The sequence below is a fragment of the Narcine bancroftii genome, chromosome 12, assembly GCF_036971445.1.
Source record: "Narcine bancroftii isolate sNarBan1 chromosome 12, sNarBan1.hap1, whole genome shotgun sequence".
Classification (NCBI taxonomy): domain Eukaryota; kingdom Metazoa; phylum Chordata; class Chondrichthyes; order Torpediniformes; family Narcinidae; genus Narcine; species Narcine bancroftii.
This window is the reverse complement of record NC_091480.1, coordinates 27,165,025-27,188,869: the sequence shown is the minus strand read 5'-3', so window position 1 is coordinate 27,188,869 and position 23,845 is coordinate 27,165,025. Positions and strand designations below refer to the sequence as shown.

General features: G+C 38.8%; 1 protein-coding gene across 3 annotated transcripts in view; it reads right to left on the bottom strand.

The window, feature by feature from the left end:
• wipi2 (WD repeat domain, phosphoinositide interacting 2) overlaps nt 1-23,845 on the bottom strand; it is a 38,631-nt gene that overhangs the window by 1,033 nt on the left and 13,753 nt on the right. The window contains exons 2-11 of one of the 3 annotated variants that reach the window (XM_069904741.1): nt 20,041-20,123; nt 17,796-17,965; nt 16,278-16,374; nt 15,658-15,755; nt 13,670-13,762; nt 8,231-8,301; nt 4,880-4,987; nt 3,292-3,456; nt 2,460-2,567; nt 1,577-1,707 (exon numbers count right to left, since the gene is read on the bottom strand). In XM_069904741.1, the coding sequence (XP_069760842.1) occupies nt 1,577-1,707; nt 2,460-2,567; nt 3,292-3,456; nt 4,880-4,987; nt 8,231-8,301; nt 13,670-13,762; nt 15,658-15,755; nt 16,278-16,374; nt 17,796-17,965; nt 20,041-20,123 (1,124 nt within the window). Of the gene's footprint in view, nt 1-1,576; nt 1,708-2,459; nt 2,568-3,291; nt 3,457-4,879; nt 4,988-8,230; nt 8,302-13,669; nt 13,763-15,657; nt 15,756-16,277; nt 16,375-17,795; nt 17,966-20,040; nt 20,124-23,845 lie in introns of those variants that run through there. The other 2 variants (XM_069904742.1, XM_069904744.1) reach the window with 2 other exon arrangements.

Genomic DNA, 23,845 nt, shown 5'->3' with positions numbered 1-23,845 from the left:
ATGAACCTTGGTGAAAAAAAATGGCAGGACTGGCAAGGTGTAGAATCTTCAGGCATGACAGAGGGAGTTGGTGGCATTGTAACATTAATTAAAGGGAAAGCAGAATTAATCACTTTGCTTGTGATGTACTACAGACTGATATACTTGCACAATGCTTTGGGATTTCCCTTACTCTTGTTTTCTTATGATGTTTAATTCCTCCTAATTTTAAGTTTACCCCTCCACTTTCTTAAGACTTCCCCTGCTTTTAGTTCCCTCAAAATTTCCCCTAGCTAGAATTTACAGCACAGAAGCAAGCCATTCCAGTGTAATGATTTACAATGGTGTTTGGGCATCGAAGAAGTCTGAAATCCATCTTTACACAATCCTACTGTTATATTCAGTTTTTGTGTCTCATAAACCCACATCTTCTTTGGCTTGGCTTCGCGGACGAAGATTTATGGAGGGGGTAAAAAAGTCCACGTCAGCTGCAGGCTCGTTTGTGGCTGACCAGTCCGATGCGGGACAGGCAGACATGATTGCAGCGGTTGCAAGGGAAAATTGGTTGGTTGGGGTTGGGTGTTGGGTTTTTCCTCCTTTGCCTTTTGTCAGTGAGGTGGGCTCTGCGGTCTTCTTCAAAGGAGGCTGCTGCCCGCCAAACTGTGAGGCGCCACGATGCACGGTTTGAGGCGTTATCAGCCCACTGGCGGTGGTCAATGTGGCAGGCACCAAGAGATTTCTTTAGGCAGTCCTTGTACCTTTTCTTTGGTGCACCTCTGTCACGGTGGCCAGTGGAGAGCTCGCCATATAATACGATCTTGGGAAGGCGATGGTCCTCCATGCTGGAGACGTGACCCATCCAGCGCAGCTGGATCTTCAGCAGCGTGGACTCGATGCTGTCGACCTCTGCCATCTCGAGTACCTCGACGTTAGGGGTGTGAGCGCTCCAATGGATGTTGAGGATGGAGCGGAGACAACGCTGGTGGAAGCGTTCTAGGAGCCGTAGGTGGTGCCGGTAGAGGACCCATGATTCGGAGCCGAACAGGAGTGTGGGTATGACAACGGCTCTGTATACGCTTATCTTTGTGAGGTTTTTCAGTTGGTTGTTTTTCCAGACTCTTTTGTGTAGTCTTCCAAAGGCGCTATTTGCCTTGGCGAGTCTGTTGTCTATCTCATTGTCGATCCTTGCATCTGATGAAATGGTGCAGCCGAGATAGGTAAACTGGTTGACCGTTTTGAGTTTTGTGTGCCCGATGGAGATGTGGGGGGGCTGGTAGTCATGGTGGGGAGCTGGCTGATGGAGGACCTCAGTTTTCTTCAGGCTGACTTCCAGGCCAAACATTTTGGCAGTTTCCGCAAAGCAGGACGTCAAGCGCTGAAGAGCTGGCTCTGAATGGGCAACTAAAGCGGCATCATCTGCAAAGAGTAGTTCACGGACAAGTTTCTCTTGTGTCCTACTGTTATATTCAGTTTTTGTGTCTCATAAACCCACATAGTGTGTGTATATATATATATATATTTTTTTTTAAAATATATATAAAAAACATAATGTCAAATATAATAAATATCATTAAATACAACCACTACAGTTCCTTACCATGCCGAGTTGGTGATGAAGGAGTATAATTAACTTTAGCAACAGGTGAATTATATGCCTGAGACACCAATGGCCTATCATGCGGTGAAGGCTCCAGAATCTCATTGGCTGACTCTACACTACCATCCAACCTGTGAAGAGAAACATAAATATGAAGCTAATGTGAAATTATTACCCTTACATTTCTTCTCAAAACTGTAACCTGTACCATACAAACGACAAGGGCAGTGAGCGCATCAAATAGTATCACTTAGCAGTTTCTCTTCAAATCATATAATTCTGATGTTCAATCTTTTTATGCTCAATTCCCATTTATATTTTTCATTTGGCCTTTTTGGAATTATTGATGCACCACATCTTAAACTGCATTTCCCTCAGCTTATATCAGGCTGTACAAAAAATTCAGGGCAATAATTTTATCTCATTAACCTAAGCATTCCCAGATAAAATTTGTGTTTACTCGGAACGTGACCCAGCTACATCTTGCACAATTTGCATGAATGGGGTTGAAATATTTCCTGGCATCAGTTATGCACCAAACAATGTCATTTTGTTTTTTGAACAAATTTTTTTGAACGAATAAATAAAGTTGTAAAAAAAAAAGAAAAAGAATAAACCTTGCATTACCAATAAATGTTCCGATTACAACAACTTACATTGAAGGTTTGGCATGCAATCTTCATAGAATAATCTCAGTACATCTTAAACGTCATTTCCTTTACATTCACCCAAATAAGTATTTTACAAAGAAAAAGTGCTTTGGCTCATTGCATTCTACCAATAAACCTGTGAGCACTGGATTAATCAGAGGGCGAAACGTTCCAAGCAATTACTTTATGTTTTCTCTCTCAACCAGACTTCCTGCTGGTGCAGTTTTGCTTACTTGTGCTGTTTCATTAACGTGCACTCGCCTCCCTCCTGTGGGTCCAGGTTATACATGTAGAGATAACCATCTGCCGCTGCTACCAGTAACCGAGGAATCTTCTGAATCCTAGAACGTCAGAACAAAATATGCAATTATCATACTAGCAAATACTGTTTATTATTTTGCTACTAAAAGCAGAAGACAATAACATCTTTTACAGCTCAATAATTGTTCAAATAAAATGTCCCTTGAGGTTTTTCCTTACAAAACCTAATTTCTTACTCCCACCCTTCCTCATGTCCCATTTCTTCCTTTCAGATTGCTCTTATTTATTTATTTCCTTCTGGTAATTGCTGCTTTTATTCAATTCTTTCTGTGATTTATTTGTTGATAATTATTTTAATTATCTGAGATCAACAAACAACAAATACACAATCCTTTATCTGGACATCTAAAATCCAGAAAGCTCCAAAATCTGGCAAGTGGGGAGAGAGACGGGCAGTGCGAGTCGGGCAGATGAGGGGAGATGGCAGCGTGACTGGAAGGGGGTGGGGGGGATACGGCAGCACAATTCGGGTGGGCTTAAATCTGGCTTTCCGAAGTCCGGAAAAATCCGAAATTCAGGACACACTGTCCCCCAAGGGTTCGGATAAAGGATTGTGTATCTGTATTATGCAAAGAGTAACAAATTCTGAAACTGTGACTGAAAAATTATGGCTCACTTTTAATAATTTAAAATTAAATGCTCAGTTTAAATGTCTGTTACTTCTTGTACATTTTTAAAAAAAATAAAAAATATTGGATTCTTCTACCCTTGATAATATTTCGTTTGTACTAACAGAATACTCACGTTGCCAATGCACAGATATTTCTGTGTCCTGAAAAGGGCAGTCTGACTGTTGCAAATGCCCTGCCTTGATTAAACATTTCTGTGACCTGTGAAGGCAGGTAACTAGTGGAAGCCATGAGCACCTTCCCAAAGTACCCAGTCCACGTGGTTGGTTCTTCCTGTGGTCTGAACAAAATGAGATTTTTGTTTTTCAACATAATCGGAATCATCTCTTCCTTACCATCTCTGTGCTACTCCTTTCAAAGATTGCAAGTTAGGCTGTATTGCATGGGATCCAAGGAAAGATGGAATAGATAGAAAATTGGCTTCATTGAAGACTGCAAATGGCAATGAAAGACTGGTATTTTTGAACTGGGCCCATGGCTAGTGGTGTGCCACAGGGTTCGGTGCTCGTCTCCATATCAATGACTTGGATGAAAACTTACATAGCACAATAGCAAGCTTGCAGATGACACAAAAATGCCTGGTATTGTAGACCAGCCATATTCAATGGGAACTCTACAGTCCCCCTGGGGCCCTCAGTACATTTAAGCAAAAGCCTGATTCTCTTTCATGCAACATATAGGAGAGAAATATGGAAGAAACTAAAAGTTGACTGCTTCAAAGAGAAGGAAGTCCACAAACTTTGAGCAGAGTTCTGGGGGGTGGGGGGCAGGGGGAAGAAACCATAGATGAATTAAAAAAAGGTTGAGTATGGCTGTTGAAGTCCATGAAGACTGTTGCCAAAAATTGTAGCGGGATCTTGATCAGTCGACCAGTGATCTTCATTAGTCAGACTATTAAGTATAGACGTTGAGAGGTCATATTGCAGTTGTACAAGTCTTTGGTGAGTATTCCATTCAATTATGGTTGCGATACTGCAGGAGACATGTTAAGGTAAAGAGGGTACAGAGAAAATTTAGGAATAGGTTGCCAGGACTGATGTAGTGGGAGGTTGAGCAGGCCAGGGCTTTATTCCCTGGAATGCAGGAGGGTGGTGTCTCATAGAGGTATACAAAATCATGAGGAATAGGTCACGTGAACACCCAGATTAGGGGAAATCAGTAGCCAGAGAACATAGGTTTAAGGAGTGATTTAATAGGAACCTGAGGGTTATCTGTCTCTACACACCATCTCCCCCCACCCCCCCCCAACCATGTGCTCGGCTTTTAAATAAAAACTGTATGCTCTTCCCACAATGTCCACCATTTAGAAAAAAATGGCAATTTTCAAGCTTTTTCAGAGTCATCTGTGGCAAATCACACCATAGTAATGGGAATAAAATACAGGGTGAGATAATATGCTGCCTTTTTGTATGGATTCGTTAACAAGCTTTCTGATTTCCTGGCCTACCTCATAAGGAAGTCCATATACGGTTATTTCTTTAAACCAGGTGTTACAAATAAAATGCGCACATAGAAGACTGTAATAAACTTAATAAAATTTATCACCCCAAAGCACAAGATATAAATTAATGAGAACATACTGAAAATTTGTTCAAAGTAATATGAAGATTAGAATATCGCCATTCTGGTAGTACTTCATGGAGAATCTTTCGGTTAGGAAGCATAAATTTTATCTATGGAGAATTCTTTCACTGTTTACCTACTTTTCTTTTTGAGTTTCCAGTTTGAAGATGTGTACCGTCTCTGTGTTGCTGGAGGCAGACAGAAACATTCCATCCATACTGAATGCTAGGGAACAGATACTCACACACCTATATGACAAGAAACAAGCCCCACCAAGGAACTGGTAAAGAAATTTCTCATTCAACTCACTAAATACTCAATTAATGTTAACAATCTTACAAAACAAGGACAATACATTAAATACAAGAAATCAATTTTTAAAAAAAGACGTAACAGGTCCTTTTGGCTCGTGAGCCCGTGTTGCCCAAATACTCCCAATTAACCTGTAAAACTCCATGTACATTTTAATGGGTGGGAGGAAACCCCCACAGACACGGGAGAATGTACAAACTTCTTACAGAGAGCACTTGATTCAAGCTATTGTTGCTTGCTCTGTTATAAAGGGGGCACTAACAACTGCACTAACTGTGCTGTCCACAACTAACCCCTATTACAATATTTGCTAAATTATTTTTCAGAGGATTTGTTTAGAACTTTATTCCATTTGTCAGTTCAACTTTCTAGAACCCTAGTGATGCAGGTACTCCTGCGCCATCTCGGGTTCAATCGCTAGGTATCTTGTCACTGGGTCATAAAGGTTATGGGTTCGAGTCCCATTCCTGCAGTATCAAGAGTGTGCGATCTTTCAAACAAGACATTGAGTCAAGGTTATATCCAACTCTTCAGGTACCCATAAAATTTTCTACAACTTTGAAGAAAAACCAGAAGGTATCCTGTATCAATTAATCTGAAGGCCTATCCACTCCACAGCTCTCCTCTCCGTACATGTACCTGTTCAAATTCTTCTTAAATGTTAAAATGACACTAAGATTGGAGGTCTTGTGAACAAAGGTCTTGTACTCGCTGGAGTTTAGAAGATTGAGAGGGGATCTCATAGAGACCTATAAAATTCTGGCAGGACTGGACAGAATGGATGCAGATGGGATGTTTCAAATGATGGGAAAATCCAGAACCCGGGGCCATGGTTTGAGGATAATAGGCAAACCATTTAAGACCGAGATGAGGAGGAATTTCTTGACCCAGAGGGTGGTGAATCTGTGGAATTCATTGCCGCAGAGGGCAGTAGAGGCAGGTTCATTAAATATATTTAAGAGGGAATTAGATCTATTTCTTCAGTATAAGGGTATTAAAGGTTACGGAGAGAAGGCGGGGACGGGGTACTGAACTTTAAGATCAGCCATGAATGGCGGAGCAGGCTCGAAGGATCGAATGACCTACTCCTGCTCCTATCTTTTATGTTTCTAGGTTTATCAGATTGAACCAATGAGCTATTATTTGTGCTGATCTCAGTGGGAAATTGTGATTCCTAAACCAGTTGCTGCATTTCCCATACATTTTAACAATTCTTAGCTGCAAACTGCTTTGGAAAGATTGGGGACTGATAGGTGCTCCATAAATGCAATTCACTGTTTTATATTTCTAAGGGAGGCAAATTTTTATCTAGTTTGAACAGCACCTATTCCCATCTTTTAATTGAACAGTAACATTCCAATTTGCATTTCTCCTATCTCCTCCATTTGTTCTTCTTCCTTAAATAACCCTTCAGATGCCTCTTCTGAAAGCCAAAGCATTTCAACTTTGGGGTTTCCCGCACATGATTATTACAAGAATGCTAGTGATCAGACTAGTCAAAGTATGCTGCAAGTTGAGTTTGGAGAGTTCACTCAACATTTTGGCCACTTAGTCCAACACTGGTTCAATTGCATGCATAGCTTTGATATTTTGAGCATTGATCTACGGAGACTCCTTTGCCTTCATTCTTCACCTTTTTAAAAAATATTGTTAGTGAAGGGCATACTTATGCCCTTCACAAATTGCAATAACTTACATGATTATTTTTACATTTTAAAATAATTTTGTTTATTATCAATTTCATTATTATCAATTTTAGCTTCCTTCCAATGCATTGGACCTTTACTAATTTGCAATTGGTAAAGAAAGTACAATTGGCCATAAACACAGGCCATAATTGGTTCTTCCTAACCCAACATTATTCCTTTAAGAAGCTATTGATTAAAAGAAATCAATTTACAACATTTACCTCAAATTCTCGGCTTTATCTCTAATTGCTATATCAAACTTTGTGAAGGGAATGTCGTGCCTCAAGAGCTTAATTGAGTTTTCTTTTAAGGAGGTAACAAAATAAATTGTTGAGGGTAGGGGAGTACATGTGGTCTACATGGATTTTAGCAAGGCATCGGACAATAATCCTCATTAGAAAGTCATGGGATCCATGTAACTTTGGCTGTGTGGATAAAAGATTGGTTTGCAGGTAGAAAGCAGAGAGTAGTAGTGGAAGGAAAGTATTCTACTGGAGGTCAGTGACAAGTTGAGTACCGCAAGGATCTGTCTGCGACCCCTGCTCTTTGTGATTTTTATAAATGACCTGGATGAAGAGGCAGAAGGATGGGTCAGTAAGTTTGCAGATGATACGAAGGTTGGTTGGACAAGTTGTGGATGGAACGGAATGTTGTCGAAAGTTACAAAAGGATATGGACAAAATGCAGAGTTGGGTGGAAAAATGGCAAATGCAGTACAATCTGGATAAGTGTGAGATAAGGCATTTTGGAAGAACAAACCAGAAGGCTGAGTACAGGGTTAATGGTCAGTTACTTCAGAGTGTGGATGAATAGAGGGACCTTGGGGTCCAAATACATGCATCCCTCAAGGTCACCACATAGGAGTTACAAAGGCCTATAGGATGCTGGGCCTCATTAATAGGGGGATTGAGTTCAAGAGCAACTCTACAAATCTCTGGTAAGTCCACACTTAAGAGTATGGTGTTCAGTTCTGGTTGCCTCAATAGAGGAAAGATGTGGAAGCTATGGAGATGTGCAGAGAAGATTTACCAGGAAGTTGCCTGGATTGGAAAACAAATCTGATGAAGCAAGGTTAGCAGAGCTGGGACTTTTCACTTTGGAGCTTAGAAGGATGCGTTGATTTAATAGAGGGCTACAAGATTATGAGGGGCATAGTTAGGATAAACAGCCGATATTGGTTTCCCAGGGCAGGACACGTGCACAAAGCGGATGGAGGAAAGTTTAGGGGAGACATCAGGGTTAAGCTTTTTTGTTTTTGTGCAGAATTGTGGGTGCCTGGAATGCCTTGCCAGGGATGGTGGTAGAAGCTGAAACATTAGGGGCATTTAAGAGATTCTTAGGCACATGGATGGTAGGGAGGTTTAAAACTTTAAAAAAAAACGTGTCAGCACAACATTGAGGGCCGAAGGGGCCTGTTCTGCACCCCTGCGCAGTTTGCCCCTGTATTTTAATAAGAAATACATAATTAACTCACTTTCCCCTTTCATTTACCTCTTAACACCTCTCCGGAATTCAAAGAGTTTCTGTCCCTCGGGAATGGAGAATACTCGGATTACAGTTCCCTGCAGAAGGGAAAGAAATAAAGGAATGAAGCACAAACTCAAAAGTTACACTGAGCAGTAACAACTGAGACAAGATGTGGCATTTATAAGTGGATGAAGTGCAAAATACTGAAAGGAGGCAAATTTATTTTTGACAAAACACAAAATTTCATTGAAAAAGAGCTTGTACCACAGCCTAATGTGGCAATGTGATTGCAGAGTAAATGCCAAATGCACTACAATGTGGATAAATGTGAGGTTATCCACTTTGGTAATACAAACCGGAGGGCAGATTACTATTTGAATGGCAATAGATTAAGAGATGGGGAAGTGCAGAGAGACCTAGGGGTACTTGTACACCAGTCTCTGAAGGCGAGCATGCAGGTACAGCAGGCGGTTAAAAAGGCAAATGGTATGTTGGCCTTCATATTAAGAGGGTTTGAGTCTAGGAACTGCAGCTGTACAGGGCCTTGGTGAGACCCCACCTGGAGTATTGTGTGCAGTTTTGGTCACCTGATCTAAGGAAGGATGTTCTTGCAATGGAGGGAGTGCAGTGGCCATTCACCAGGCTGATACCTGGATTGGCAGGAATGACTTAGGAGGAAAGATTGTGCAAATTGGGATTGTACTCACTGGAGTTTAGAAGATTGAGAGGGGATCTCATAGAGACCTATAAAATTCTGGCAGGACTGGACAGAATGGATGCAGATGGGATGTTTCAAATGATGGGAAAATCCAGAACCCAGGGCCATGGTTCGAGGATAATAGGCAAACCATTTAGAACCGAGATGAGGAGGAATTTCTTTACCCAGAGGGTGGTGAATCTGTGGAATTCATTGCCACAGAGGGCAGTAGAGGCAGGTTCATTAAATCTATTTAAGAGGGAATTAGATCTATTTCTTCAGTATAAGGGTATTAAAGGTTACGGAGAGAAGGCGGGGACAGGGTATTGAACTTTAAGATCAGCCATGATCTCGTTGAATGGCGGAGCAGGCTCGAAGGGTCGAATGATCTACTCCTGCTCCTATTTTCTATGTTTCTATGTTTAGTACTATTTTGGAAACTTCTGGGAAGGAAATCATATGGGCAAGCTGGTCACAACGGGCAATTACCATACACCACATAATTCCCCTCTGAATTTTAGGCCAAAAAAAAATAGTAAAACAATTTCAAGTTGTTGTTAATAGTATTGGCATAGCAACCCTGAAGTTTCTAGTCTGCAATTTCATTATTCAGTGCCATGAAACAGGATTAAATGAATCAAGCAAAGTTTAAAAAATTTTTTTTTTTTTAATTTTTCACACTATAAATCATATTGACCAAGATACATACACACATTTTTCTTCTTAAATATATACAGTGTCGTTTTCTCCCCTTTTTCCACCCTCCCTTCCCTCCCTCACTCCCTTCCCCATTTATTTAAAGTTCAATCTATAAGATACATTAAACCCGTTAAACAATGTTGTCACTTAATAAAAATAAACAAGAAATTTTACTGAGTCAGTTCTTTTCGTTATCTTCTCCTTCTGTCATTTTAGGTGGTGGACGTCCACGGTAGGATTTCTCTATTGTGTTTCATGTATGGCTCCCATATTTGTTCCAATATTGTAATGTTATTTCTTAAATTATATGTTATTTTTTCTAATGGAATACATTTATTCATTTCTATATACCACTGTTGCATTCTCAAGTTGTCTTCTAATTTCCAGGTTGACATAATACATTTTTTTGCTACAGCTAGGGCTATCATAACAAATTTTTTTTTGCTCCATCCAAACTGAGTCCAAATTCTTTGTTTCTTTTATTACTTAGGAGGAAGATCTCTGGGTTTTTTGGTATATTGCTTTTTGTGATTTTATTTAATATCTGGTTTAGATCTTCCCAAAATTTTTCCACTTTCTCACATGTCCAAATTGCATGAATTGTTGTTCCCGTTTCCTTTTTACAGCGAAAACATCTGTCTGATACTGTTGGGTCCCATTTATTTAACATTTGAGGTGTGATGTATAGCCTGTGTATCCAGTTATCTTGTATCATGCGTAACCTCGTGTTTATTGTATTTCTCATAGTTCCGGAGCATAGCTTCTCCCATGTTTCATTCTTTATCTTTAGATTTTGAATCAAGCAAAGTTGATGAGTTTTCCCCACCAATTTTTTAAAAATTCGTTTTTATAATCAATACAGTACAATAAAGAAACAAAACTGAAAATACAATATCACATATGTTTGAAGTTCTACTCGTTCCTTATAAAGGACCATATTAGGCATCATAGAATATAATATGTCTATCTCTTTAATTCTGTTAGCGAGTACTGTCAATTCACTTTTAGGACATTTACCAAGTCCAGCAAAAATATAAATTATTTGTTCACATAAAAATGCTTTAAGAGCATCCCAAATTGCCAGATCTGATTTTTAATAAAGCTAATGAATCCCTTATCCTGAAGCAGAGTGGAATTGAACCACCATTGTTGAACTCCAAAAGTGACACCAGAGATTTTAACAGGAAGCTTTAGGTGCATGATCAGAAACAGCAATTGCATCATATTCACATTTCCCTATAAAGGCACCATTCACGTATCAATTTTTAAAAAATCTATTCTTGAGTATTTATGGTATACGTGAGAAAAGAAAGAAAATGTCTTTTCCTTCAGGTGTCATATTCTCCATAAATTGACTAAACCAAAATTCAGCGATAAAGAGCAGATTTATTTGGAAGTGTCTGAATGGCTGAGGACCTGTCAATCAAAGGATTTAAACAGCAGTTGAAATCTCCAACTATAATCAGCACATATTCATTCAAATCAGGTAGGGAATGAAAAACCTTTGGTTAAAAAAAAACTCAGGACAGTCGCTATTAGGGAGCATATATATTAACCATTACCATCATCTTATTTCCCAATGAACCAGAAACTTAAAGATCTTTCACCTACATCAGATATTATATTAAAGTGTACAAATGGAATCAAGAAAAAAAAAAATCAAGACCCCTCTAACTTTAGCTTGAGAAAGGGAGTGGAATTGTAAAACCTAAAAATAAAAACTATTTGTCTTCTTTACAAATGTGCATCTCCTGCGCAAGGATAATATAGGCCTGAAATCTTTTAAACATGTTAACTATCTTTTTGCACTTAATAGGATGATGAAGGCTGTTCAAATTACAAGAAATAAAATATGTCTTTATAGCAATACTAAGTTTAATAAAATGAAAAATTAAAGCTGGTCACGCATCTACAAGCACATTCCAGAGAGGGCGATAGAGCACAGTATGAATTGTAATGGAGAAACAAGTGAAAAGTTCCACAACCACTCAGGGAAAAAAAAGCTAACACTAACTAACCCCACTCCCATCCCTCAAACCCAAAAACTACCCAATAAGAGGGCAGCAAAGTAAAGCTACATACCCCTTAACCCCCATCTCCAGCTGGGAGTGCTCCAAACAGGAATTATAACGTTTTATTAGTTCTCACAATAAATGCTGCATTGCAAACTAGCTGTTTAAATTTTTAAATCTGTTACTTTCAAAGATCCCACATTCACTAATTCTAATTGCAGATTTTTTCTATACTTGTAAGAGTGAGTTGATTTCTTAGACACCTCAAAAAGCATTAAGACTCAGTTGCTTAATGTAAATATGAAATTTTACATACACTGCATCAAATGTGTTGATTCTCCTGGAGTTGGCAAATAAAATGAATTCTGCATTACAAGCCATCAAACAGCAATTACAAGGCTGAAGAAATTATTGCCATTTTACAAACCCAGTACAATATCAACCATTAATTAATAAGAGAACCAAAGGTAACAGCCTATAAAATTAAACTAGATATATAAAAAGGAAGAAATCTCCTATGACTTTTTATTTAAATAAATATAGAAAGAGAAAGAAAAAAAACAAAGAAAGGAATGAATCCAAAGGTATCTTCAGCAATGACATCACATAACCAGGAAACAGTTCATGAAGGTTGCTGGAGAGGAGATGCACCTTCTTCCAGAAACTTCAAAGCTTGATCCAGAGTAGTAAACCATTTAGGGGGACCATTCTGAGGGGAAATCATCAGGCCACGCAGGGAAACAAAGAGAAGGGTGAAGTTGTTTTTGATAGAGTTTAGACATGACTCTTTAAATTTCATTCTTTCTGCCAAGATTTCGGGGGTGTAATCTTCCGCAGTACAAATAGAGATATCACGAAATTTCTGCATGCCTCGTCTGCGAGTCTCTCTGATTACGGTTTCCAATTTATTGATGTAATTAGCATCAAGCAGCCTACCCAAGAGCCCATATAAAACTTGAGATCTATAACATGTGGTTAATTGAATAACCCAACTGTGCTGGGTGGGTCACGTCTCCAGAATGGAGGACCATCGCTTTCCCAAGACCGTGTTATATGGCAAGCTCTCCACTGGCCACCGTGACAGAGGTGCACCAAAGAAGAGGTACAAGGACTGCCTAAAGAAATCTCTTGGTGCCTGCCACATTGACATCCGCCAGTGGGCTGATCTCGCCTCCAACCGTGCATCTTGGCGCCTCACAGTTCGGCGGGCAGCAACCTCCTTTGAAGAAGACCGCGGAGCCCACCTCACTGAAAAAAGACAAAGGAGGAAAAACCCAACACCCAACCCCCACCCACCAATTTTCCCTGCCTGTCCCGCAGCGGACTTGTCAGTCACCAACGAGCCTGCAGCAGACGTGGACATACCATTCCATAAGTCTTTGTCCGCGAAGCCAAGCCAAAGAAAAAAAATTGAATATCCTCTGAAAGGGTCTAGAAGTTGCCAACTCCAGGAGAATCAACACATTTGATGCAGTGTATGTAAAATTTCATATTTACATTAAGCAGCTGAGTCTTAATGCCTTTTGAGGTGTCTGAGAAATCAACTCACTCTTACAAGTATAGAAAAAAATCTGCAATTAGAATTAGAGAATGTGGGATCTTTGAAAATAACAGATTTAAAAATTTAAACAGCTAGTTTGCAATGCAGCATTCAGAATAAAAAGTCTGATACAACTTGGACATAGTACCTTGCCTCTAAATTTATACATACACAGGTACCTGTACAGAGTTGCTCTTTACAAGATCATTTCACTCTTCCATTTCTGGTCTCTGGCTCCATGATTTTGGCTTTCTATTCCTCAAAGTTCCTTAAACTTTATACCCTTGCCTCCCCTTCCTTTAATAACACTTCTTAAATTTTCATCTATGGCCAAGCTTATGGTCAGCTATTCTGATAATTCTCGTACGAAGGGCCACAGACAATTTACTTAGTTAGAGATTCTAGATTTCTGTTGATGAACACTTGAGCCTATTCAAAAAGGAGATATTATTGTGTTCAAATCATAGAGCTCACAATATAAAATCATGTTATACATTCAACCTCGAATGTCTTACCTTTTCAGAAGCTGTTGCCAGTTTTGTACCACTTGAATCAAATGCTAAAGCAGCAAGAGGACTGTCATGTGCTGGGATCATATTGGCTGCTCTCTTTAAAATAAAGGCAAATGAAAATTTCTTTACAAATTCATTCTCTTCATTGATCTCCAAAGGGAGCACCCTTTGGGCATATTATCTGAAGTATGACTGATTAAAAATCAAATAGACTTTACAAGAAAGGCAATAATTAAAAACCATACTGCTAAAAATTGACCAGATGATGAAGATAAAATCAATATCAAGCATTTATTTACATTACAAAGCACTTGTTACCATCATATTAGAAGATCTTAAAAGATCTTTACATTTTCCACATTAACATTATTGATGACAGTACATAATGTTGAAGGGATTGAAAAAACTTGGTAGCTGCTTTGCCAGCTTTACTCAATTTAATTGTACAGTTAGAATTTAAAAGAAAGATGCGCTCTAAATTTCTAAAGAGGAGAGGTGGCAGCCAGGATCAAAAGGAAATGCAAGCTCTTTAACAATAACTTTGTAATATTACATGTACGTTGAACAAAAAATATGTAGTTTAAACAAGGCGATACTGACTAAAGGTGATTTTTATTCCAGTTTACTTGATCAGCCAAAGTTGACGACTGTACACTTGTACTGAAATTCAAACCGGATTTCATATCAAATTGCATGTTCACTATAACAGCATGCACAGGAGTCTTTATAACTAGCTTTTGATGCTAATAATATACAAACAGTGCAGTGTACAAAATGGTCAATTGGATTAAAGTTTGACAGCATCTGCAAAACGTTAAATTTGGGTGAAATATAACAGAAACAATTCCACACATTGATATGGTTTTGTAGAGTGAGATGCACAGCATTAAAACAGGCCCTTTGGCCCATCACATCTAATGTTGACTATCAGGTGTACTAAGTCACTTGCCTGTCCACATGGCTCTCAAATGTTCTGTTCCTGCTTCCATTACTTCCTCATTCAAGTTACAAACTATAGTTGTGTGAAACTTTACCCTATAGATCTCTTTTACCTCCTCCTTCTCACTTTAAACTTGTGCCTTCTTGTTTTAGACTCCTAGACCATGGGAAACAGGGTAGCTAGGCAGTGCCTATCTATGTCAATCCAATCACTTTCATAACTCAAATCCTTTAATCCAAATAACTTCCTTATGAATCTTTTTTCACCCTTAATTACATCCAATTACATTCTTAATTACATCTACTGGGATCGTTGTCTGAAGAGGGCATGCAAAATCATTGAGGACCACTTCCAGCTTGCACACAGCATCTTTCAGCTACCCCCGCCTTGAAAGTGGCATCAAATGGAGACAGGGTCGTTAAGAAAGCTTTTGACATCTTGGCCTTCATAAGTCAAAGTATTGAGTACGGAAGTTAGGATGTTATGGAGAGGCATTGGTAAGGCCAAATTTGGAGTATTATGAGCAGTTCTGGTTGCCAAACTATAGGAAGGATATCAATAAGATCGAAAGAGTGCAGAGAAGATTTACTAGGATGTTGCTGGAACTTCAGGAGTTGAGTTATAGGAACAGATTAAACAGGTTGGGACTTTATTCCTTAGAGTGTAGAAGAATGAGAGGAAGTTTCAAAAATTATGAGGGGAATAGACAGTAAATGTAAGTAGGCTCTTTCCACTTTGATTGGGAGAGATAAATATGAGAGGACATGGCTTTAAGGTAAAAGGTGAAAGATTTAGAGGGAACATTAGGGGAAACTTCTTCACTCAGAGTGGTGGGAGTTTGGAATGAGCTGCCACCTGATGTGGTAAGAATAAATTGGATAGATAATTGGATGGTAGTGGTCTGGAGGGTTATGGAATGGGTGCAGGTCAGTGGGACTACAGGAATGATGTTTTGGCACAAACTAGTAGGGCAGAATGGCTTGTTTTCTGTGCTGTAGTTTTCTATAGTTCTAATTTATACATTGCATCTACTCAATGTACAACTTCTTACCAGATTGATTGTATCGAACACCTGTACTTCCCCAATTGTTGCACTACCAGGGTAAGCAAGGTAGCAATTTTCATTATTGATGGAAAGTGCACACAATCCTGAAAGCAAGATAACTAGCATCAGTCCAGTTTCATAATACAGTAAGACCCCTGTTACGTGGAATTCAAGCAACCAACAAATAAAAGGAAAATAAATAGGTAAAAAATAAGCGACTAAAATTGTTGCGCTTTGTTGTTAATTCGTCAATTCACGCAACACACAATCTCAAGCAACCATAAAATTCACTTATCTGGCACTACCAATCCCCATAGATGCCGGATACCAGGGATTTTTACTGTATTTCAAACCTTGAGATTAGGAATTATCCATATTCTGATTGGTTTCCTTTTTGCTAGTTTTATGCTGTCTGGAGCTGTTGATTAATAGTTTTTAAACTGTCTGCAAATGAGCTAATCAGCAGTGCTTAATTAATAGTGATCTGGTGTATAGATATGAATAAAGTTAATCAGTCCAAAGGAGTGAGCTCTACACACTTTGTAAATGCATGCTGGATACTATTTTCTGATAACTTTATAAATAATCTTGCTGAAGTTTACTGCAAGACATACTTTAACAATTACCTGAGGGGTTTGGTGGTGTTTCCCGGATGGTATGCAGTACTTTCATATCTCGGATGTTGTGAATATACAAACTCTCCTCCAAGCACACTATCAATCTCTGTATGTGGGGAAGTAAGTCGATTTTAATCTTACAGGACCAGACAATACATTTGTTCCTTTTTTTAAATAACATTTTGAAATAAAAACACCTTTATGCCACAAAATATTTTAGGCACATTTTTTGGAAATGTTCTCCAACAAACTATTTTAAAAGCCCCAATACGAAATAATACCATTGCCAAATTTCTTCCAAACAAAATAATGATCCAATGAATATCCCACAGAGTAAGCTTTCATTCCAAAAGTTTCTCAATTGGATTACACAACAAAGCAACGTCTAGATGACATGTAAAACTCTCATAAACCCTGGATGCCTTTACCAAATTTTTGAAGTTTTCTGACAAGTAACAGAAAAATAGCAAATCAATGTCACGTGGACATTATCATGAATATTCAACTATTTGCAGAGAAGATTCAAGAGGTGGTTTTCTGGATTGCAAGACTTTGTTACAGGGATAGATTGAATTTATTTTCCAAGGAACAAAGGAGGCTGAGGGGCAATCTGATAGAAGTATATAAAATTATAAGATGCACATATCAGTAGATGGAGGGAATCTTTCTCCCCATGGCATGAGGCATTAAAAACAAGGCAAAGGTTTGCAGCGAGATTAAGGAATTTTAAAGGGATTACCCCTATCCCCAGCTCCCCACATGGTGGTTAATATATGAAACTGACTCACAGAGGAGGCAATCATGTTGGTGCAATCACAATTTTTGACGTGCTTAGAGGAGCACTTAAATTGGCAATGCACAAAGCTGTGGTTTCTACGGATGCAATGTGACCTGCTGAGTTTCTCCAGCATGTTTGTGTACTGCACTATCTAGACCAGAGCAGTGGCAGAATTCTTGTTTACTTCCCTGAGGCAAAGAGCAACAGGGACTTAATGTAGGCAAATGGCATTAGTTTAGATGGGCAAAAAAAATGGACATGTATGGGTGGGCTGAAGGGTCCATTTATATGCTACATGACTTTACTGGTGATAGTAAAAGAATCTCGAAATGCCACAGCTAACATATTAAATGGAAAATAGATAAATAGGATTTTTCTAACTTCTTATTTACATGATGATGGTTCACTGAGATCATAACCTTAAATGCTCTCTGAAATATCCAAAAATCAATAACTATTTCACTGGCAGGAACCCAAAACATAGCATCAGTCCATAATGTTATGACATTCATAGGGAAAGGGAAAAGAGACAAGATCAACAACAAATGAGACAGAAACAAATCAACCAGTTCCAATCCACATAACTACTACAATTCAAGGCAAATTCAATAATGCAATATTATGTATTTTGGTTCAGGAATAAGGAAAGAGCTCATCAGTGGATCACAGTGAGTACTGAGGAGCACCCCTTAAAAAAATGTCTGCAAAGACTTGGCAAAGACACAAATCACTATGCCACCAATCCTCACCTGTCTATTTAGCTTAACTGTCAAAATCGTGTTGGAATAACTGTAGTTGCAGATCTCTGTTCCTTTTTTAAAGTGACAAACCTTCAATTTTCTGGGTGCTTTAAGGCTCACAATAGCTACTAGACTGCTGGAAAACAGTCGTTCCACAATACATACATCTTCTGTGTCAGCTGTTTATAAACATTAAAGAAACAAAGTTGCGTTAACTTCAGATAAATTCAGGTCAATTTAACCATCTCAACCAGCTTACATGAAATAACTGTCTTTTCCATGATTCATGTTCCAAGAATTTTACTTATCAGAGCATAATAACACCATCTACAAATTGGCCGACAATACCAAGGTAATGGTGTCTGTGTTGGGTGTCGGCAGTTGAGGTATCAGGAGCTCTGGTGAATAGGAGGTAAGGGCCCAGGTTGGAGTGGGAGGCCATGGCATTAGGTGTGCCATCATATCGGTTTGTCTGTGTCGGGTTGTATAAAGGAAGGGGATGAGTTAGCATACAAGATGGAAATTGAAAATTTGGCTGAATAGTGTAACAACAACCTTGCATTCAACGTCACCAAATCTAAGGAGCTGATTTGTTGACTTCAGGAAAGGAAAGCCAGAGGTATACAATTCAGTGATCATTGGGGGATTAGAGGTGGAGAGGGTGATTCTGGAACCATTCCCCCAACTTTCTACCTGCAGATTCCATTCCATCACCACACTTCCTGGATGTGAAGTCAGAATAGCCGATCTTTCACGCCCAAGAAACATCCACTGAAGCTCCAAACATTGAGTCTCAAGATCTCATCACTGCAAAGCTCTGTGAGCCTTTGACAGCTCACCCACTGTCAACTTTTTTAAATTTTAGTCAGATATGCAATTACTATTCAAAAAGATTTAAGTAATCTTAAAATAATTGGAAAACAAAGAGTAATTAAAAATCATAAAAAATGCCTATGTAAAGCTGATGTATAGTGCATGGGTCGTGTGTGTGTGTGTGTGTGTGTGTGTGTGTGTGTGTGTGTGTGTGTGTGTGTGTGTGTGTGTGTGTGTGTGTGTACTATAATTCAAGTCAAGCATCAACATCTTGCATTAAGTACTCTACAATTTTGAATAGGTGCAGATGTGCAAAGAGAAACAATTTTCTTTCTTTATACATTTTACTAAGCAACATCGAGAAAATGCTTTTTACAAGATTTTTATATACAGGGAAAATATCAGATCAGCAAAAACGGTGTATTTTTATTTTACGTATGACAAATTATATGTTATCCTTGGTTCTTCTACCTGAAAGACTGGAAGTTGTTAAATGCTACAAAGGGGTAGGCCAGATTATTGAACACTGCTAGTTATTCTTCAGACCCTTATCATCATCTCCGGGAATTTATACTAAAATTTTCCTCCATTTACCGAATGTAATATTCTAAAGTAAGTTGAGAAGCTCCACCTTCTGCCATTATAGTCTCAGAGCTCTGAATTACTTATGTGTATGCCTCCCTCTATTTAACCAAGCTTTTCATCACCCATCCTCATATTTCCTAACATAGACCAATGTAAAGTTTGATCTAATTATGTTCCTGAGAAGGACTTCTAGACATCTTAAATTAATGAGGCAATACATTTTTGTTTTAGTTTATGGTTGGATAGCTTACTGGGATAGAATGAGTCCTAGCAATGGTGACTATATTTCTGCAGCCTCAAATCCAGTGATCAACGTCCAAGCTCTGGAACTGCATATTCTTCCTGTGACAACATGGCTTTTTTTCTCCAGGTTGTCAGCATCCTAGATGCTGAAGGAATCTGAGCACAAAGACGTTCTTTCTTGGTCTAGATGAGCAGTAGGTTAATTTGCACCTGATATGCGTGTGTGGTAGGAGATGAAGATGGGTAATGTGCATCTGAGAAAATAGTTTAGAGTAAAATAAGAAGAGAAAATGAGGATTATTGCAATTTCTCTGCGAGCAGGCTTACACAAGATGGCACCCTTCTAAGTTGCAATAAAATGCATTTAGACCAAATATTTCTTCATAAGGATGAAAAAGATCCAGAAGCTGTTGAGGAGATCAGTGAGAAGATGGAGAATGGACAACAGTTATCCAGAAAAATTTCAACAGCGCTTTGTTGAATGGAGATAGATAAAATAATGGACGCAGCAAGCAGATTTCATTCACTCTTCCCCAATCATGTGTAATGTAAGGATTGTAGTTTACACAAAAGAACATATTCATAGCAGCATAATTCAATTTGGGACACTTACTGCATTCATAAATCTGTTCCAATTTATCCACTGAAGAAAGAGAGAAAAACTTGTAACCAGATTTGGTGCCAACTGCAAGTGACCTGGATTAAAATAAGAATAAAATAAGGATTACTTTTAAATAGAAAACAAAGACCAGGTCAATCTCAATTTATGTTATACAATAAAAACACCTGCTTTAATCTAGCTGATGAGATGAGGACGTCATTACATAATAGTCTACAACTTATGCATCACTCCAGTATCTTAATTCATCATCTGGTAGCTTTTAAAAATATACGACTTGATATTTATGACAGCCTTCTGTACATTAACTAGGATAATAACTAATTACTTCAATTTCTGAAAGTATCCTTTGCCTTCATATTCTCTTTCTCTCACATTACATGGTGCAGCAACACACCAGATTTAACCAAATAAGAGGGCACGGAAAGTGAAGAAACTAAACTGCGGACCTTTAGTAATGAGGGAGGCATGGTTGGCACAGCGATCGGGACAGGTGTTCAAATCCTGCGCTGTCTGTAAGGAGTTTATACGTACTCCCCATGTCTGCATGGGTTTTCACTGGGGGCTCCGGTTTTCTCCCACCATTCAAAACGTACCAGGGATGTAGGTTAACTGGGTATATTAATTGGGTGTAAGTTGAACAGCATGGATTCTTGGGCTGAAATTACCTGTTATCATGATGTATGTTTAAATTAAAAAAAAAATTAATTGATATTCCACAAGAAAATATTAATACAAAAAATACTAACGTCATCGTTAAGAAAGTGCCTCAGGTAGTTTGGCAAGACATTGGAAACCACGGCAAACTTCTGCAAATGCGTCGCGGAAATTGTGCTGACCAGTTACATCACGGCCTGGTGTTGGGGTACCAATGCCTCTGAGTGGAAACCCTTCAAAAAGTATTGGACACATCCCAGGCAAAACTCTCCCCACCAATGAGAAAATTTATGTGGAACGCTGCCATCAGAAGGCACCAGCAATCATCAAGGATACACATCATCCAGGACATGCTCTGTTCTTGCTACTGCCATCAGGAAAAAGGCACAGGTGCCACAACACTCAAACCACCAGGTTCAAGAACACTTGCTACCCCTCCACCATCAGACTCCTACAGCAGACTCAAGAGACTCATTTAAAGACTCTTGCTTTGCACATTATTTATTATTTAATTTGCATTTTGTTTACATTTCTCTCTTGTATTCATATCTTTTTCTTGAGTACAGTTTACACTACCTAAATACTGCCTGGCCTGCAGAAAAAAAAAGAACTGATAGAGTGCTATTACACTAGACAATGAAGATTTTACATCCTGAACACTTGGGTGTATTTTATAGATTTTGATTATGAAAATCACCTTAAAACATTCCTATCAGGTACCTTTTTTTTAAAAAAAGGTATAACCTATATTTCTTAAGTCCTGTCATATTTTAAGTCTACCACAAAGCAAGCTGTTTCAGTCAGTCCAAGCATGCCTGGGTATCCACTCAGTGCAGGCGTTATGCAAATATTGTCTCAGACCCTGGCATGCTTGGAAGGCATTTATAGATGTAGAGAATTTTCTTGGTAACTACAGAGCACCAAACTAAATCCAGCTGATTGACAACATGCTTCAAGCATACAAAACCATGAAGTTCAACATGTCATTGAAAATTCATTTTCTACATTTGCACTTGGACTTCTTCCCGGCTGATCTCATTGCAGTCAGTGACGAACATGGTGAAAGTTTTCATCAGAACATTGCAACCCTGGAAAAGCAGTATCAGGGCAACTGGAATCCATCAATGCTGGCCAACTATTGTTGGACACCAGGCTCGGCACAAAGGCCAGGACATCGGTGGTCATTTCCCCCATACGGTAGCAGCCATCGCTTGCCATCAGACCCACCCCCACCCGTGTAACGAGCATGTGTCAAGCATCACTAGTGTCCAGCTTGCAACTCTCCAACCACCCCGGCGGCATCACTAACACGTGTCGAGCATCAGTAGCACCTAGTGGCGCTTGATGCAGTAAAAGCAGCGCCGTCATCTCCTACGTCAGAGGGGCGGATGGTGTTGATGTTCGTTGGCTTGGTAGTTAGGCCCCAGCATCCAAAGGCACCCCCCCCCCAAACACACTAATGCCCCCTCTAACATTCATCTGGCGCCGATCCTGTCGGACACTGACACAAGAGGCATCAAATGTTAAGTGCTAATGAAAATCAACGGCAAACCTTTTTTAAGTTAGCTGAACTAACGCATCATTAAATGATTAAACGTAATAAATTCATTAAAAAGTTAATGTTTCTTCAATATCCTACACGATACAGCAAACCTGAAATTATCGGTGTTCAGCTTGAAATTGTCTATAATAATTCCCATCTTCAGATCAGGAAGCAAATCTTTTGATAAAAAAATTGTTGCCCAGTCTTATTGACCCCAGTTGCTTCAGAACCAACATATATCCACATATCAGCCTCAATCTCAATGGACTGCTTAAGAAGAAAGTTATTTGAAGTAATCTCTAGCATAGATTAGTAGAACAAGTGTACATCAAATATCTGTCATTTTAAATGGCATGTGATAATGATCTCAAGGCAGTCACAAACCCCTTGATGGCATTGGTGGTAACAGAAGCATGGTTAGAAGACTGGTTTAAATGAAATAAATAATTGAAAGGATGAAAAGAAAATTTAAACACATTAAAATTTAATGATTCAAAGCAAGTTGGAAAAGGGAAGAGGATGCAAAATAAAAATTTGGCAAAAGGAAACAGACAGGAAAAACTAATGGCCAAAAAGGTGACAAATGGAGTATTAGGTGAATAGAAAGAATTTTAAAAAGGCAAGTTTAAAATGATGGAAAATTAGTAAACTTTGGAACATTAAAGTATTTTGGTTTACTGCTCCATGGGATGCGAGAAGTTAATGTATTCAGTACGGGAATTCTATCTTGGTTTATGGGGAAGATGAAACAGAAAATGCTGGAGTTCATGCAGCATCCAAGGAGAAAGGAATGGATTTAAACTTTCAGGTGAATAACTTTTCACCAGATATACAAAAAGTTAGAAATCAAGTAGGTTTTCAGTTGCATAGACATGGAGAGAACAATGATAGGACAGAAAATGAACGGCACCAAAGGTGATGATGTTAGCTGAGAAAAGGTAATGAAGGCTTGTTAAATCACAGCTGATGTGTCCAGAGGAGACGTAGCAGAGATTAAAAAAAAGAACAGAAGAGGCCCACAGAATTTCAAGTTTTGTTTGTACTTATGGAGAAGCTTACGTTTCTGTACTACTCTGATCCCGACCCTCTTTGTTTCCCCTAATACACCAACAACAGTATTGTCTCAAAAGAACTTCAGTTTGCCATCATCTTTACTACCAATTTCTACCAAGTTCTCAGTTCCACATGGTTCATCTTTCTTGACTTCTCTATCTCCAGTTCAGGATGTAGATTATCAATCAATATTTATTACAAGATCACAGAACCCCATAGCTAAGGGGTCAGTAAAGTGGTCGATATCGACCCCTGGGGGGGGGGGGGTCCATGGGACTATCCAAGTGGGTCAATAAATGAGTAGGGGTCAAAAAGGGGGTCAATTATGGTAGTGGTTGTACCGGTATATTTGGTACCACATAGCTGACTGGGTAGCCTACAAGACATTCCGATTAGATATATTTAATCTGAATTTTTTTAGTTACAATGAAATTACATGAACAACAGTAGCACTAATGTCTATTTAACTTTGAACTTGCTACAATAAAACATTTAAGAAGCCATTTTAAACTATTTATTATTAATAATGCAATACCAAACTTTAAT